At 33.2% G+C, this 18,103-nt stretch overlaps 1 protein-coding gene across 1 annotated transcript; it reads right to left on the bottom strand.

Moving 5' to 3' along the window:
• Positions 1 to 436: 436 nt before the first annotated feature.
• LOC130808138 (uncharacterized) lies at positions 437 to 8,231 on the bottom strand. Its single transcript, XM_057673597.1, has 3 exons — positions 7,827 to 8,231; positions 7,123 to 7,473; positions 437 to 1,778 (listed from the first exon to the last, which is right to left on the bottom strand). The coding sequence occupies exons 1-3, from the start codon at positions 8,022 to 8,024 to the stop codon at positions 1,245 to 1,247; spliced, it is 1,083 nt and encodes a 360-aa protein (XP_057529580.1). The 5' UTR covers positions 8,025 to 8,231; the 3' UTR covers positions 437 to 1,244.
• Between the last annotated feature and the right edge of the window lie 9,872 nt (positions 8,232 to 18,103).

Genomic DNA, 18,103 nt, shown 5'->3' with positions numbered 1-18,103 from the left:
AGCATTCGTGTCATTGGCAATATGTTTGATCACGCTAACATCAACAAATTGTCTAATGGTTCCTACCACTTTTTGATTCAAAATTTTCCATTTACTTTCATTTTGGCCAGTGGACATAGACTTATTTAGGATTGGTTCATACAAATATTTCACATAAAGAATATTCTCCATCTTAGTTTTCCACACATCATAATTAGTTGAGTCCAAATAGATCATACCATGCATACTAATTTTATCATCCATCATAAACACAACACAAGAATGTCACCCAAGAAAATATAAATCAAGCTCTTGATACCACTATGTTGAGAAAAATGGCAATAAAACACACACTTTCTCCCTTTGTGTTGTTAGATGAGCAAAAATAAATCAATCCAATCATGCAAACAATAATAAAGTAAAATTGCAGCACGATATTTTTTACGTGGAAACCCAATGAGGAAATTTTAACCACGGGACCGTAAGTGGTACCAAACTCTTTCATTAATCACCAATAAAAACAATGGGTACAACTAAAATCCTCTCTAGACAATACTAGAGACAACATGAATACCAAACAACCCTAAATCATCACTCAAAAGTGGTAAACAATTAGGGTAAATTAAGGAAAAATACAAATTACCATCGGATATGTAGGTTGGGAAGGCAGGAACACCGTGTCAAAATTTGACGCAAAACGAAGTACAAATGACCTTCGATCGGATCGATGAAATATCACATTGTACCTTTTTCTTCATAGCCGCCTCTTCTTTCTTAATTTTCTGTTCTGTGCGTGTGTTTCTCATGTAGCAAAGCTGCTACCTTTCTCCTTCTATTTTTGTTTCCCATTTTCTCTTTTTTTTTTTTATCAATTATCATATTAGCCCATAAATAATATTAAAGCCCATATTAGCCCATAAATAACCCAACAAACTCTAACTATGAATCATGTGTCAAATAAGTCCTTTGTAATAATAAAAACATAAACATTTTAAGCTTCCCGTGCCCTAAATATGGGTCACCAATACCCATACCAACTTTCAAGGGACACTTTATTTACTTACTATTGCTTCATTATGTAGCAAATTACTTCTTATATACAAAATCCCCCTCAAAAATATAGGTAAAAAAGGTTTATTATGCAAAATCAATGTTTTCTTCTTTTTTATAAAAAATTATGTAAAAAATCTAATTCCAACCATTGTTAATAAGTAAACCTTCAATTTTGAAGCTTGTTAGTCTTGTTGAACCGATGAAATCTGCAATCAGATATCAAGAGGGAAAATTGGACGTTGTTTTAGTTTTTCCTCGAGCACGTTGTTCTTCACTTCTTGTGGAGGAATAAAACAATCCAAAGAAAGCCCTTGCACATTGAACGCAAAGTCATCGATCATCCATGCCTCCTCCATCCGAAGGATAGTCGGACCTGATTTAAGATTATCACCAAATCGAGTGATGATGGCATGGGTTTGACCAGAATGTGCAATCATCACACCCTCTACTGTTCGGTAGTCTTCAATTTTCGAACCCATCGTGGTTTCCCAATAACGAGGGGATCCACCAGGAGATTGTATTCTAGTCAAGTAAGAGTCTTCTAAGTAAACAAGCAATCCACTCTTTTGGCTGAAGTAGCCAAAAGTTACATGCTTGATTGTTTCGGCTGTGTTATCACTCCGATCAGCGAGATCAATCTGTTCAGCAGACAATTTTAGAACAAAACAATCCGTTCCCATGACCTCCTTCTCGCCCATGTATTGAGCTACAGAGAATGCTTCCGATATTGCCATAGGATCGAGCCCCTATTATAAAATATATGGGTTAAAAACTTTAATCAAAATTAATCATATTCGACATGTGAATTACTTCAAAATAAGAAAAACAAACATAAAAAACATTTTAAATAAGTGTCCAACTAGAAAGCTTCCGAGACAAGATCCAATTTTGATAAGAAAAGTCCAAGGATAGCTACATCAAGTAGTAGCATTAAATATGCATATATTAAGTATTTATTGTAAGGGACCATTGTCAATTGCCCCTCCTTCAAGGGGTTTCCTGGAAGCTAAGACTATAGTCCTTGATTTTACCATCAAGGGCTCAAAAATTGGGTCCATTTGCTAACTTATTTTTTGTTAGTTTATTTGTTAGCTTTTGTCTTTAGGCTTCTTTGTTATTTAAATAGTCAAAAATGTATTAGGTAATAGCTTTATGCCGATTGAAAAATTGATTTTTGAGCCAATATAAAAACCAAAACAAAAAATTGCCATGAGTACCTTTTATTAGCTTTTAGCTTTTCAGACCACATTTTCTATAATAAACAATCAACAACTAACAATTAAATTTTGCCAAATATCTCTATAATAGCTAAGCTTATATCACTTACATAGTAGCTACGAAAAAACCAGTTCTGCCGGCTGGTCAAACAAGCTAACTAAATCGGTCAAGCACAAACTAATGGCCGTTTGGCAACAAGCAATAGTCAATTTTTAAGGATCATTTAGTATCTAATATTTAAAAACAAAGTATAGGTTAGTTAGTGCAATGATTCATGATGATAGATTAAGAAAAAAATATTAGTGTTCCACTTAAATCCATGTTACAACTTGATTTTTGACAGCATCCCTAGAATGGATGTTGTAGGGATGATGAGAAACAGCTAAGATCTTGGAAAAAATTAGGAGTGGTAGTGTGGTAGTCTTTAGATTCGATTCACTAATAAAGCTGATGTATATGTTGTGCATGATTCTTAGTAATAAGACCCATTTAATCAATTAAAGGGTCCTCAAAAGATACCTTTGTTAAAAGAAAGAAATCATCTTTTCTCTTACTAAGGCTAAGGACTGAGGTCATTTCATCATGATGCCCATTTCTGTTTTATGGCTGTCTGTCCTTGCAGTACTTGATGGAACCCACTAGAATATAGTGCCTTTTCCTCGTCCAATCCTTTTTGATTTAAAAGATGTTGGGGATAAGTTAGTTACAGAAGGGAAAAAAATAGGTTAAAAAGCTAAAAGTCAATAAACAAGCTACTCGTAGTACCTTTGTGATTTTGTGTTAAAGGTGCTACGAGTAGCTTGAAGAGAATGGTAAAAATAAATTTAATTTGTTAGAAGAAAATACCATTAGTGAGAGGATTGAAGATAAAAAATGCTTAAGATCAATATACGGAAAAGAGATAAAATTAAAGTTGTGACTGTTAGAGTACTTTCTTCTCATCAATCGTAAAATAGGAATCAAAATTTTAAGTTGATAGGTTTCAAAACCCTACTTAACAATTGCGAGAAGGCACATTACCAACTAAGCCGCTTAAATGATAAAATATAAGAAGTTTGTTAATATATGATGGCCTTGTTTCTGGGGCTCTGGACGGTCTGGTCACCTTAAATAAGCCTAACCGCCATTGGAAATCAACCAAGCTTAGGGATAATGTTATTAGAATAATGTTAGTGTAAGATTATACCAGAAAGCAATATAATTCATTATAATACTTCAATGTCATTAATAATTCAAACCCATAAAGACCCAAGAAATGTGCATCATGCATCAAAAGGAAGTGCACAATAAGTACTTGTTCACTAAGAGAGCTAAATGAAAAGAAAAGGACAAAAACCAGTTATGGGAAACTTTTAATTTTTGATTGGTTACTCTTTATCTGAATTCCCTAAATTTGAAGATATCAAGGCAAATTTAATTTATATCTGATTGTAAAATGAACTAAAGTTAAAACACCTAACTTGCTTGAATTCATATCCAATAGCAAAAACTGTAGGTAGTAAATACTTCTATGTTGATTTTGACCATTAATATCTACATACTTCCTTTTTCTCCTCGATAATACAACAACCACAATTGTACAAGTACTAAGAAAATATTTGGCAAAATAAAAAGTGTGGATATGATTTAACGTAAGCGAAATTGAGATGAGATTTGTAAATAAATTTAAAGAAATTGAGATGAGATTTGTAAATAAATTTAAAGAAAGTAGTGAATACATTACCCAAAATAAAAATATTGCGAAGTAAAAGAATGTACCAAAATAGAAATATTGGGGCAGAAAGATTATTTTGATGGAAATGAAGAAATCCAAGCTATTTTTAAAAATATTTGTGGATAAATTTCTTGAAAAATGAGAATTGTATCAAGTCATACAAAATAGAAAAGTCAATAATGGATTATAATAACAAAAATAAGAAAATGGAAGAATATTTCAATATAAAAAAAACTTCTATAAAGATATTTAGCAATGGTAAAGGGAGAACCTTCCCCTTTTCTTTGTTTAGTTAGAGGCAAGTGGGCAACTTATTGTGTGAAAGAAGTTAGATGGTAAGAAAAGGCCTTCAAGACAAGTTTGTAGTTTCAAGTTTAGGTACCTAACATTTGGAAGGGGTTGAAATAGACAGTATTAACAGCAAATAAAAAGATTGAACAACCTTCATTGACTTTTCCTTTGAGTGGCTTGTCAAGATGTAATTTCATCAATCAAAGTAATTTATTGAAAATCAGTGCAATTGCTTACTAGGGTCCCAACTCAAAGAGTGTGGATCAGAATCATAAAGAAGACCTTATCATAAGACCTAAATCTATTGTAATAGCCTTTCTAGCTAGCTAGCTAGTTACAGCATAAAAAGATCCCCTTTTTTTGAGATAAAACAAAATCCTTTTTAGCAAATTTACAACTTAGCTAGATAAGAAAGCTACCTCCATATAGTGTATCCTTTCATTTTCTTACACGTTCCTCTAATTTTGCAACATTTCTTTTGGTAGATGTCTCACATTCTCCTCATGATCATCATCATCCTACCCAATGTATCCCGCTCATAAAAAAACTATGGACAAGGTTTGGGGAGGAAAGAACGGCGGCAACTCACACCCATAAAAGAGAGGGCGGCCAAAGGAGTCCTTTGGCTCGAGGAAGATAAGGAGGCGTAGCTACACGGGAAAGATAAATTAGCTGCCTATAAATAAAATAAAAACTAGTCTCACATTCTCCTCCTAATCTCATTAATAAATGCATTTTTTTGTTCATTTCATCTATATATTTTATAGCGCAATCAGCTTTTTGTCTTATTTTATACCATAAACCAATGACATAAATTTATAAGTCAATGAAACACAGAATGCACTTACCACAAAAGTGGAAATTACTATGCGTAGTGGGATTAGAGTTGAGGTCAAATTTCTAAAAACCCGCCCCAAACTTGGTTAGAGTTAACCGTAAAAATCCCATTGAAAACATTGAACTTTGAATGTCATATTAAGGTGACCCGTTAAAAGCCTGACCCTTTTAGAAAACTAATGGGATTGACTCATTTTAAATACGTTGGGCCACAAAGTGTTTCTAGAAGATGAACACCAATCCAACTAAACTATACATTGTTTGGATTCATGCTTACCTCATTAATTTATCACAACAAAGGTATAATCCACATGAATCACAGAGTATTAGTTGTTCATAAGAAATGTGACAACTTTTTCCAACACATTATAAAAAAGTACATGTTTGACTATTATTTTTGGAAGGAGGGTTATAGTCTTGATCCTTGCATTACCTTATTAAAAGAGAAAATGAAAGACAATACAATGTCCTATGTAAAACTCAACTAAAGCTCCTTCTCAAACCTTATTTGTGGCCAAGACAAACAAAAACCACAAGTTAAGGTTACATTCGATAAGCTTGGCTATTTTTGGTTGATCTAGCAACAAATTCCTAGAATTTCTGAAAATAAGGAAAAATACCATCATTTGGCACATGAAAATTGTGGGACCCTTTTTGGAGTACAAGCAATGGGAATGTTGGGTATGGTAACCTTTCTTTCTTTAGCTTCTTCTCTCACCTCACCAAAAAAAAATATATTCAAAAAAAAAGCAATTTGCAAAAGCTAAAATCCCAAAGTGCTAAGCACATGCCACCATATAGGAATGGCAAGTTGATATGAAGCAAGTGTAAACCCATGATAAAAAGCACATTCCCTCATAGAAGCATATTGCAATCATATGGACAAAAATCTATTGGGTGTAATGAGCTTGACAATCCATGGCATCAAACATTACATTACTAGTTTACAACTCATAAAGAATCAACAAGACTTTTCTTATCCCCTAATTGATGTTCACATTGGAGTTGATTGTGCTATCACACCTCATTTTGGATGTCCTGATTATACTTCACTCTTCATATATTGTAACCAAACTTTGATTGTAACCTCTTGTGATTACTTAGTACTCCCAACAAAATATGACTACATTAGAAAACTAATGCTGCCCACAAATATGGTGATTATTTGATATTGACTCTTAGAAAAGGAAACTAATAACTATCTTGAAGGTTGTGATTATATTGTCATTAAAAACATAACTTGTTTGTTCCTTACTAAATATCATCTATCATCACTATATTTAATTGAGAGTTAGTTGAGTGAAGATAGGTATACCACAAGTACACAAGAGATACTCTTCTCCTTTGATAACTTCCAAAAATCATTAAAAATTATGTATTCATTTGAAAAACAATCTACAGTCGGAGACTCTTTGGTCACGTCCTCCTTTAAAGGTATGGGTTGCCGCATTCCTTCGCTCGCCGGACCCTGATCATAGTTTTTTGTGGGCGGGATACACTGGGTATGATGGGTATGATGATAACGATATGTATTCATCTAAAAGCACATCCGAACTCTCAATTTCCCAAATCCTACCTAAATAGAAGTCATTTAATATGATTGCTCGGAAAATTATTTACTCATAACAATTGTTTATTAATTTATTTGACAAATCTTTTAAAATGAGGAATAGTTGATTCAACCAAATTTTTTCTATCCAAATAAGCCAACTTTTTTTTTCCAGTCTTCCATTCACACATACAGTCTAATACCAAAACTGTTGAAGTGTCATTAATTAAGGATTGAGGGAGTAACACGCCACACCATATATTCTCATTTTCATACATAATATTTGTGACCATTATGGCAAACTTTGTTCTATCAATCTAACAATTGATTTCACTATACTAGTACTACATTAAAAATAATTCATAATAATTAATAAGTAATCCTTTTGTCTCTTTGAATCAACTATAGCTCGAGATTTATGTACTTATTATAGCAAATTCAAAGGCACAGAAGGAGTATTAAGTATAGTAATGGTGCAAACCTGAAGAGCACGACGAAGCGGTCGTACACCGCCTTTAGCCGGGTGGGAGCCGAGCCAAGGAGTGTAGCGCCAAGCCACATTACCATCACTACCAGCCAGCACTTTATGACCACCAACCACAAGCTCAATTGACCATTTGTTAGGAAGCATTTCCCACATCACAAAACACCCTTTGTGTGTCTCTCCGGCGGCTACTAATACGGCTGAAGAGCCACTTATGCTCGGCTCTTCAAGCATTGTCATGGTTACTTTCCCTGTTACAAATATGTTTTTAACTGCCATTTTTTCTAGCTTTTTGCACCCTGTTGCTGCTCTGAAGTGTTCTATTATGTACTGGGATGACGATGATACCTGCCCATTCAACATTTATCCAATAACCCACCTTTAAAAGATTCTGATTCTTTCATATGTATACTTTTGCTATTTAATTGATAATTTGGTGATTTATGATCACTATTTTCTCCGGTAATTATGAATTTTGGAAAATAAAAGATGGAATCTTGAATTAATTTATTGAAAATGACAAAATACCCATTTCAAGGATCTTACAAAGAAGGAACCAGAAATGACAAAATCACATAATAAAATATTGCGAATTTTACTAGCAAGTCAAACATTCAAAAAGTTAATAATAACTTGTGAAAATTGTTCAAAAATTAGAAATAGAGTAAAATGGGAAAACATATGATAGAAAAAGAAAATACCTGAAGAATAGATTGGTTAGGTTGAAGAGAGACAGGAAAAAGAGGGCAAGCAAGAACACTTAAAAGGATTTTAAGATCAGACTTTTTATGAAAAAAGAGATTTTTAACCCAATTCTTCCATGCATGGGTTTTTTTAGACAATTTCCTGGTTTCTTCTTCGTTGAAAGGTTCTTCTGATAATGGGGCAAGACGACTCATTTGCAATTTGCAACTGCCTGATGTTGTACCTTCTGCCTTGCTGTGAATTGTTTATGTTGTGTGCTCAACCTCAAGTCAGTCTCTGTTTTAACTTCTAAGTTTTTAAGGGAAGATCAATACCAAAATATAATGCATAAAAGGAGACTTATATGAAGCATAAATTCCTCTCTCTCTCTCTCTCTCTCACACACACACACACAGTCACACACACTGTCTTCCCACGCGTGGGCTTTTTATATTTAGCTTTATTAAAAACTTTTTGTTAAGACATTTATTATAAATTAGATATAGAAAATTTGAAAAAAATAAGATTATTTAACAACTTAATTTCAAAAATAAGCTTCGTGAAAATTTATTTTTCAAAATAAGCGTCCGTACATCCAAGCCTAGGTTCGGCAAGAGTCGCTGTTAGTAACAGCGAAAGAGGAAAAAAAAATAAATAAAAGCCCAAAGTCGCTGTTACTAACAGCGACTTAAAAAACAAATTATTTTTTATTTTAAGTCGCTGTTAGTAACAGCAACATGTCCCATTTGATATGACCAAGTTTGTGCAGCAGCGTAACCTACATTTTAGACAATACAAAGGGAAATACTAAGATGGGGCCATTTGTACATGCTTGTATCGGCATGAATGAACTTGTCCAATAGATAGAGTTCCAGGATTGCATATGGAGAGAATGAGATGTGTAATCCCTCCTTGAATAAAGTAAAAGGATCAGAGAAATCATAACCTTGGTACTATAAACTTTTCAAAACTTACCACTATTTTCAATAAGCTTGGAAGTATTTAATCTCTTGGACGGCATAGAACTCAATAATCTCTGATAATCTAGAAGCAACGACTGAAAGTACAATAATAAAAAGACATACAAAAAGAATTGTTGTCATCTTGAGGACCAAGTAGCCAATTCATCATAATTTTGCATATGTAAGAAAATCGTGCTTACTAACAATTAAATTCTGTAGCTATTTTAAAGAATTTGACTATAACATAAAACGACATCATACATAGAAAATATGTGATACCTTTGGAATTGAAGAAGTATTTCGGAATTCTTCTGTCTTGTTAAGCTTCATACCAGCAAAGATTTCATATATCAGATAACCTGAAAGATAAAATGAACAATTTTAGAAATGCCGATACATATAAGCAATAAATTAAAATACAACAAAGAAATGCATGGTTTATTAGTGTACTAGAACACTAAACATTTAATAAAAAATCTTAACCACCCAGTAACAGCGACTTTGAGGTGAACTGAAAACTTAAAACGCATTAAGTCGCTGTTACTAACAGCGACCTAAAAAAAAATTTTTTTTTAAGTCGCTATTAGTAACAGCGACTTTGGGCTTTTAATTTTTTTTTTCTCTTTCGCTGTTACTAACAGCGACTCTTGCCGAACCTAGGCTTGGATGTACGGACGCTTATTTTGGGAAATAAGTTTTTACGGAGCTTATTTTTGGAATTAAGTTGTTAAATAATCTTATTTTTTTCTAATTCTCACTAGATATAAATATAATTTCTAAGTAATGCAAAAATATATTATCATTATAAAATTATCTAGTTTGGATAAAATACATAATAGAAATAACTATTATCAACAACATGTTATCGTGATAAATTCTAAAGCAAAATTAAAAAAGAGTCACCATTTTAGAAAAGAGAAAAAGAAAAAAGAAAAAGTAAATAAAATCGATTTATATGAAAAATAAATTATTTTTAGTAAGATTTACTTTATAAAAGATACTCCTAAAATTAATTTTAAATTAAGCTTGTAAGAAAAGTTTTATTTTCATTGATAATTTAGACACATAAATGAATAATCAAAAAAATTAATACTCCTAAGATTTACTTTAGTTGTTACATTTTTGTAGTTGAGATATCATACAACTACAACACATGAAAAAATTAATTAAAAAATAAGGTACATGAATTAATTATAAATCTAATTCTAAATTAAAAAAAATTTTAATGAAGAGAAAATCTTTAAAAAAGCTTAGCAAATAAAAAAAAAATTAGTATATTATAAATTTATAATAACGAGAAATATATTCGATCATAAAATATTCTCTTATTTCGAAGAAAGTTTCAAATTAAACTTGCAAGATAAGTTTTTTAGAGAAAAAACTTATTATATAGTCATACATTAGTTGGCACTCATTAAAACACCTCAACAATAAGTAATCAATAGGTTTTTGTCAAATCATCATTTAATGTGAGATTGCCACTTGGAATTTTCTAGGACTTTTAGTATATAGTAAGATTACTAGAGCTGTTCAAATGTGACTTGATCCGAAAAACCAAACTGAAATCAAAAGTTAATCGACCCGAAATTATCTTCCTTTTTTAGATTTATCGAAACGACATTATCCGAATCGAAGTTGCACCCGAACCATTTGACAACCGAAAATAGGAAAACTGAACCCGAATCGCGATCGATTTTTATAACCGAAATATAACCGTTAACCGAGATTACCGAAACCTAACAGTGACCGACCCGAGTCTTATCCGAACAGAATCATGCTCAAAACCGAATTCGATCCGACTAAAACCGACTTAACCCGAACTTTACCTCACCTAGCCAAGGTGTCTTCATATGAGCCTAATCTCGTGGTACACAAGACACAATGAGGCGTAAGGTATGCAAAATTTTAAAATCTCTTATAAAATACAATAAAGCTTTCTAACAGATAGCCCAAAATGGAAACTAAAGCAATCTTCTAGAGATTGAGTACCAAAGATACATGCATGGTTTTAGTCGATGCCAATCATCCCACTACACACTACACACTACACACTCATGGACTCATGAAACATTCAAAATAATGACCAATATCCATTGATATGAAAACAGAAGGCACAATGCGACTTAATATCACTAAAGGACTAGATCTATAGCAAAAGTCCTTGTTTCCTCAACAATCCAAGTACACCATACCAATAAGCAGTTCATGTTCCTCCAAGAAACTTGTGAAAGGAAGCATATAACATTTAACAATTGAGGTATTTACATCCAATAATAGGAGAAGGAAAGGAAGAAAAGGGAAGAAAATATGGAATGGTGAAGTTGTTCTAACCATTTGCTATCAGCCAACAATTTCCACTAGCCCATGCACCTGCACAAGCATAACCGCTTCTAGGATCCACTATCTCAAAGGGCGAATAACACTATCTTTACTACTATCGAATTTTAAATTTTTAAATTAACCAAATAGAAATAAAAAAAATAGAGTAGACACATACCAATCCACAAATAAAAAACCAAAAACCCTATTATATCTCGTAATTTTCACATTTATTCAAATATGCTCATCAAATTCTTGCAACTTTACTTAATTTTCAGTGTCATGCATATACTTCCAACTTTACTCCAATTATGCTTACTCGATAGTTAACAAGAACACTCGTGTCCTTGTTAGCATTAACTACATTACATTCTCTCTTTTCACGCAAGTATTTTTTTTAAAAAAAATTAACCTATGGTGTGCATTCCAAGAGACGTAGGATACTTCTCAAGTTTATTATATTAATCAAATCAAAGGCATGTCAATAAAATGTCACACGTTGAGACCCTTGCTACTGGTTTCCTGTAAATAAAATCGTAAATTGTGACATGCAATAAACAAATACACATAAAATTTTCCTTTCTTGACAAGAAACATGTAGGAAAGAATATATTCAGGAAATAATATTAATCTGTAATTATTCTATACTAGTATAAAACCTGTGCAATGCACGGAGTTATTAGTATAAAGATATGTATTGATTAATGCAATTTTTATGATTTCTATTGATATATCTTCAAAGTTTACAAACATGATAAACAGATTTTAAAATGCGATGTTAAGATTTTTATTTACTGCAACAAACACAATTTGCAAAAAACATTGCCTATATAATTTAGAAAAATTCTTTTACAACTAAAGATACTATTAATTAGGCATATTATTTGCAAAACGTTTTGAAATAAATTCACAGAATAGTAGTAATAGCATCATTCTAATTAAATTTATTTAATTTAAAAATTCTTTTAATCATGAATCAGGTCAAATATTAAGTTTTGATATTTATTACATAAATAAAATTGAATCTCATAAAAGACATTCCGTAATAAATTTTTAAAATAAACTATTATTTTTAGATGTAATTTAAAGTAAGAATCCACATCACAATTAAACATCTAATAATTTTGATTCATTAACAAATGGCTATGAGACTGTCGTTTGTCATTTTACAGCAAAATTAATAAATTGTATGATTTATTTTATTTCCTAGATTAATTCTCAAATTCTTGTATATATAGGAACTATTGTTTCTTTGATTAATAAATACAAAAACTGGCCAAATAACCCAACTTTCGCATTTATTTTCCATCATGTTATGAAGGTGTTTTCTGGCGATCTATAATCGGTCTACCATATCAGTGTTCATCATCTCCCTTAAACACCTCTTACATGCAATGTAAATCGAAATTTATCAGATGCCACCGACTCCTTTGTCGCAACGAAAATGGTTAAACGCCAACAGATGAGTCTCCATCATTAGATTTCATGTATTGATAATCAAAGCCAAACCCAGAACCCTTAAAACCCAATTCAGACCATCGAAGAAACACGCATAATACTTGTCGTGTCCCTCTCCTCTCTTACTCCAACCTTTTTTCTTCTCTCTCCAGTCATTCCTACCGTGACACTCATCACTTGAGAACCGCCTCCAAGAATCTGAAAATTCAGACTGGCAACAAGGCTTTTTTTTTTAATGACATTGTCCGCCAGTGAAAAATACAGGACTTCAGGGTTGTAAGGCTCGAAACCCGATTTTAAAGGAGTGGGAAAATGAAAGCTGTAAGTAGTACAGTAAGGGAAAAGGAAGAAAGTGTACCAGCTGTGTGGATAAGGGAAGATCCACTGAAAATAAGGGAAAGGGAAGGAAGGGTTGTAGCCGTTTTTCTGTACATGAAAGCCAAAACACAAATCAAAACAGTAACCCTATAAATCCAAACAACCCAAACAAAAAACCTCAATGTAGAAGGATTGGGCCTTATTTGCAAACCAGACCAACACTCTTCAATCATTGAATGCGGGGTCACAAACAAAATGACGTTTGTCTCTTTTTATCTTATTTCCGATGTTCCTACCACTCACACCCACATTCAAACTGTTAATGGGAAGTGTATTAGTGTAACTAAGACGAGAAGTATTAATATTTCCCCATCGATTCACTAAAAATTTGTCCCCTCATCTCTAGCTTATATAATAAACTTTTATCTGTTAGTCAGTTGACTAAAGAACTTAATTGCACAGTTCTTATGTATTCTACTGTTTTCTACTGATTGTGTTATGCAAGATGCTCAGATCGGGACAATAATTGGACATGGTACTAAGAAAAGGGGCTTATACTATGTGGACAAAGCGGTTCAAAAAGGTCACACTTCACTTGCTCATGGGTCTCCTAATCATCAATTATGGATGTGGCACTGGTGTCTAGGTCATCCTTAGAATACGTAAAACGTCTTTTTCCTTCTCTTTCTAATTGCAATGAATCCTTGAACTTTGAATCTTATGTCTTAGCTAAAAGCCATAAACACACATATGCCCCCTAATTTGACTCATAGTATTAAACCCTTTGTTTTAACATTCAAATGTTTGGAGTTCTGCTCTCGAATGTGATACACATGGTTTTTCGTGTCTTGCTTGTGGATGATTATACTTGGATGAGTTGTGTCTATTTTTTGAAACACAAGTCTGAAGTCCTTGATGTGCTTGTCAAATTTTATCACATGATTCTTCTTCAATTTCTAACTCAACCACAAATACTCTAGTCCGACAATAGGGGTGAATATGTTAACCTGAACATAAAAAAATTTATTTCCTACAATAGCTTAATTCACCAAACCACTTGATCTGATACCCCTCAACAAATGGGGTTGGTGGACACAAAAATCAGATCCTTCTCGAAATTAGACGAGGTTTTTTGTTTAAATCACATGTTCCCTCTTATTTTTTGCCAGTTCCATTGTTACTGCCACTTACTTGACCAACCGTCTTCCCACAAAAACTCTGAACTTCCAAACTCCTCTACATACTCTCTAAACTCACACCTTATTTCTTCCACTCTTTACCTCCCCAAGTTTTTGGATGTGTTGTTTATGTTCATTTTCCCGACAAACTTGAACCTCGAGCTGTTAAATGTTTCTTTGTAGGATATGAGGTTACTCAGAAAGGATATTGGTGTTTTGACCCAGTTCATAATAGGATGTACATCACAATAAACTGTGAATTCTTTGAAGACTTTTTCTATCTCTCACACACTCGTCGAAACATTGCATATGCAGTTGGAGTATGAAGCAGGTTTATGCATAAACCCCATATATACCATGTGATAGTAGTTACGAGGATTTTGAGTTGCTTGAAGGATTTAAGAAAAATGATCACTTAGACTTTGTGGCTTACACAAATTCAGACTGGGCAGGAGATCGAGATAATAGGAAATCTGGTTACATGGAAAAGCAAAAAGTGGTTACTCTATCAAGTGCAAAAGCAGAGTTTAATGGTATAGCCAAAGGAAGAACTGAGATCATATGGATACAGAATCTCTTACTTGAACTACACTTCCTACAAAAGAAGGCTTGCAAATTCATTAACGATAATAAAGCAGCAATCAATATCTCTGGAAACCCAGTTCAACATGACCTCACCAAGCAAGTTAAGATCAATAGACATTTTATAAAAGAAAAACTTGAGAAGAAGATCATTAGAATTCCCTTTGTAAGATCAAAAGATCAGTTGACAAATATTCTTATGAAGGTAGTTACTTTAGAAGCCTTTGAACTTAGGTATTGGTGATCCGAAGACCTAACTTGAGGGGGAGTGTAGGAAAGTATATATTTAGGAAATAATATTATTCTTTAATTATTCTATATTTATTTTAATTCCTTGAATAGTTCTCTTATTCTTGTATAAATAGGAGCTATTGTTGCTTTGATTAATTAATACAAAATTAGTACTCACTGGCCAAATAACCCAATTTCACGTTATTATTTTCTATCAAAACAACCATAGGACATGTCATTAGAAACACAACATTGGATTAAGATATGTTACCAAGTTTTCAAACCAAAAGGGTATGCTGACCACCAGATTGCTAAAACAATTTATAGTATCAAGTCCACCTCCAATCCACAATACAAAAGCAAGCAAGTACACAAGCCATATACTAGTGAGCTAAGGCATATACTAGTGAGCAAAACAAAAGTACATATATGTTCCATTATATACTTGGATTGATCATAAATGCTTCAAATAAGATCATCAAAGAACAATAATCAAGATAAATATAAGTACTTTTGACAAATAAAAAAAATATGAGTATCTAAACCATTTAAAACCAATAATATTATATCCATACCCAAATATATAGCTCCATAACTAAAATATTGTTGTGTAAGAGCAACACGTCAAGATCCCCTAATAATATGTACTTTCTCAATAGCTCTAAATAACGCCGATAAATTCTCCTTAAATATGAGGTTGTTCTATAGGTAACACCAAAAAGTTATATAGATCTTCAAAATCTCTATAAGCTCAAGAATCTCATTTCACACACCTAAAATCCAATCCTCACTTCCACATTCTTTATCTTAACAATCAAAATTTTCAAATAAACTTCCACTAGTTTTAAGGAAACTACTAAGTCCTCAAAAGCCATGTCTTAACAAATGTAACATTTCATCACAGTACACCTATTGTTACTCAAAACCAAGGTCACATAGAAGCAACCATACCTAATGATAGCCGAAGAAAAAACTCTGCAACAATACTACAAGCCAAGTGCTTAGTAGTTATACAATTTTCCAATCATTGCATTAAATAACCTTACAAACATAAATTCTTGTAGCCATAATAGATCCATATTAAAGCTAATAATGCTAATCAAAGTATTGGAATCTCACAAAAAGTCTAAGCCACCATCAAAAGCTAGTATTACCTAATTTGTAGTATGAATTCAAAATAAAGTACAAAAATGTTCCAAAATTAGCTAAAAATATCACATTTCGATTAGGGAATTAGGTGATTATAATATAACCCCAAGCTGAAAAATAGAAATGATAGCAAAAGAAAAACCAATTTCCAACAATTTCACCACAAGCTGCATGAGATAAAAAATATATAAAATCTCAAAACCAACCATTAACCCATTAAAAATTTATTACCCCCTTTCACTTGCCCTGTTTTACCAAATACAGTCTCAACTCCCTTAACCTGTTCATAAACCTTATAACCGGTCAACGGTCGACGAGCTACACGGTCCTCAACCTCCCCGTTGAACATCTTCTTCTTCTTACGATATTGGTGATCTCGTGGGAGGAACTTTCGATGGTGCATGAAAACGCCTTCATCCCACATCTTTCTCAAATTCTCAATGAGAGGTGCAAGATATACATCTATGTCATTGCCAGGTTGTTTAGAACTCGATATAAGAAGTGAAAGCATAATGTACTTACGCTTCATACACAACAAAGGTGGCAAATTATAGATCACTAACAGTACCGGCCAAATACCATGCTGAGAACTAAGATTACCGAATGGGTTCATTCCATCTGTACACAGTTCAAACCTTAAATTACGAACCTCATCACCAAAGGTCTTCTGCAACCTATCAATACTCTTTCACTCCGGAGAATCAGATGGATGTGTGAGCAAGTGACCTATCTTCACCCTATCTGCATGTCACCTCAAACTTAACGCATCTTTCTTTATAGAAAACAAGCGCTTTAATCTACGTATTATTGGAAGATACCACAATACCTTAGCCGGGGGCATCTTTAGCATCCCGAGCCCCTTTACGCTTGTAGCGCAATAACCCACACCTAGGACACCCTTCTAAGTTCTCGTTTTCATTCCGATACAATACACAATCATTCGGACACACATTAATCTTCTGGTACTCTAAGCCGAAAGGACACATGAGCTTTTTGTCATAATATGTCGACTTTGGAAGTTCATTTCCCTCAAGAAACATCTCACCTAACGCTTCTAATAACATTGTGAAACTAGCGTCACTCCAATTGAACTTTGACTTAATGTTGAAAATTGCCAACACTGCTGTTAGTTTGGTGAACTTTGTACATTCAGGGTACAAAACCTTTTGAGAAGCCTCTGTCAACAAGTCAAAAACACGAGGATGTTTTCCTAACTCATACTCGACTCCCTTCATCTTCTCATCAACACGATCCACATCCTCATCGACATTCTCTTCATTTGTCTCATACCCATCAACATGATCTACTACGTCCTCATTGACATCAGCCACATTATTGACGTCCCCAACAACACTTTTCTCTTTGTAAACTCCCTCCTCACCATGCCAAACCCAAACATGATATTGAGGCCTAAACCCACGTCGAAGTATGTGCTCCCTAAGGATATGAACACTATCTACCTTTGATACATTGCCACAAGTGACACATGGGCAATAAAAACCAACTCCCCCCGTCCTAACTTGATGTTCAACCGCAATACTACAAAATTCTAATACGCCATCAATAAATTCTGACGATTCAATGCTTTCATACATCCAAGAACGATCTTTTGTCATCCTAATTAGTATAATCAATTAATTCAAGGTTATATGTTGCGGGCAACTAGAAAACCACAGCATTTGATGATCCACAAGGTTATATGCTGCGGGCAACTAGAAAACCGTAACATTTGTTGACTATTTTTTTTTCTAATTCTTTTTCCTATTTATTCCTGCGTATACTAAAAATCGCAGCAAATGATTAGCAGTAGATACGTTTTTTCCCACTAGTGTAGGAATATGTTTGTTGGTATATGATATTTTTTTGTAGTGTTAATCAGTTTGTTTTAAAAAAAAGCATTAATCGGGCTGCTTGTATGGGCCCGTCTCACGATGAGACAGTCTCATACAAGACTTATTGTTTATAACAAAAATTTGACATTTTAAGTCTTAAATTTAGTATAAATGTGTTGAAAAATTAGAAAAAAGGACCGCAAACAATTTTTCTATAAATACCCAGCACTTTCAATCATTTTCATTCACAACTCATCTCTTCTCC

Source organism: Amaranthus tricolor, chromosome 3 (assembly GCF_026212465.1).
Source record: "Amaranthus tricolor cultivar Red isolate AtriRed21 chromosome 3, ASM2621246v1, whole genome shotgun sequence".
NCBI lineage: Eukaryota > Viridiplantae > Streptophyta > Magnoliopsida > Caryophyllales > Amaranthaceae > Amaranthus > Amaranthus tricolor.
This window is presented reverse-complemented; position numbering and strand designations above follow the sequence as displayed.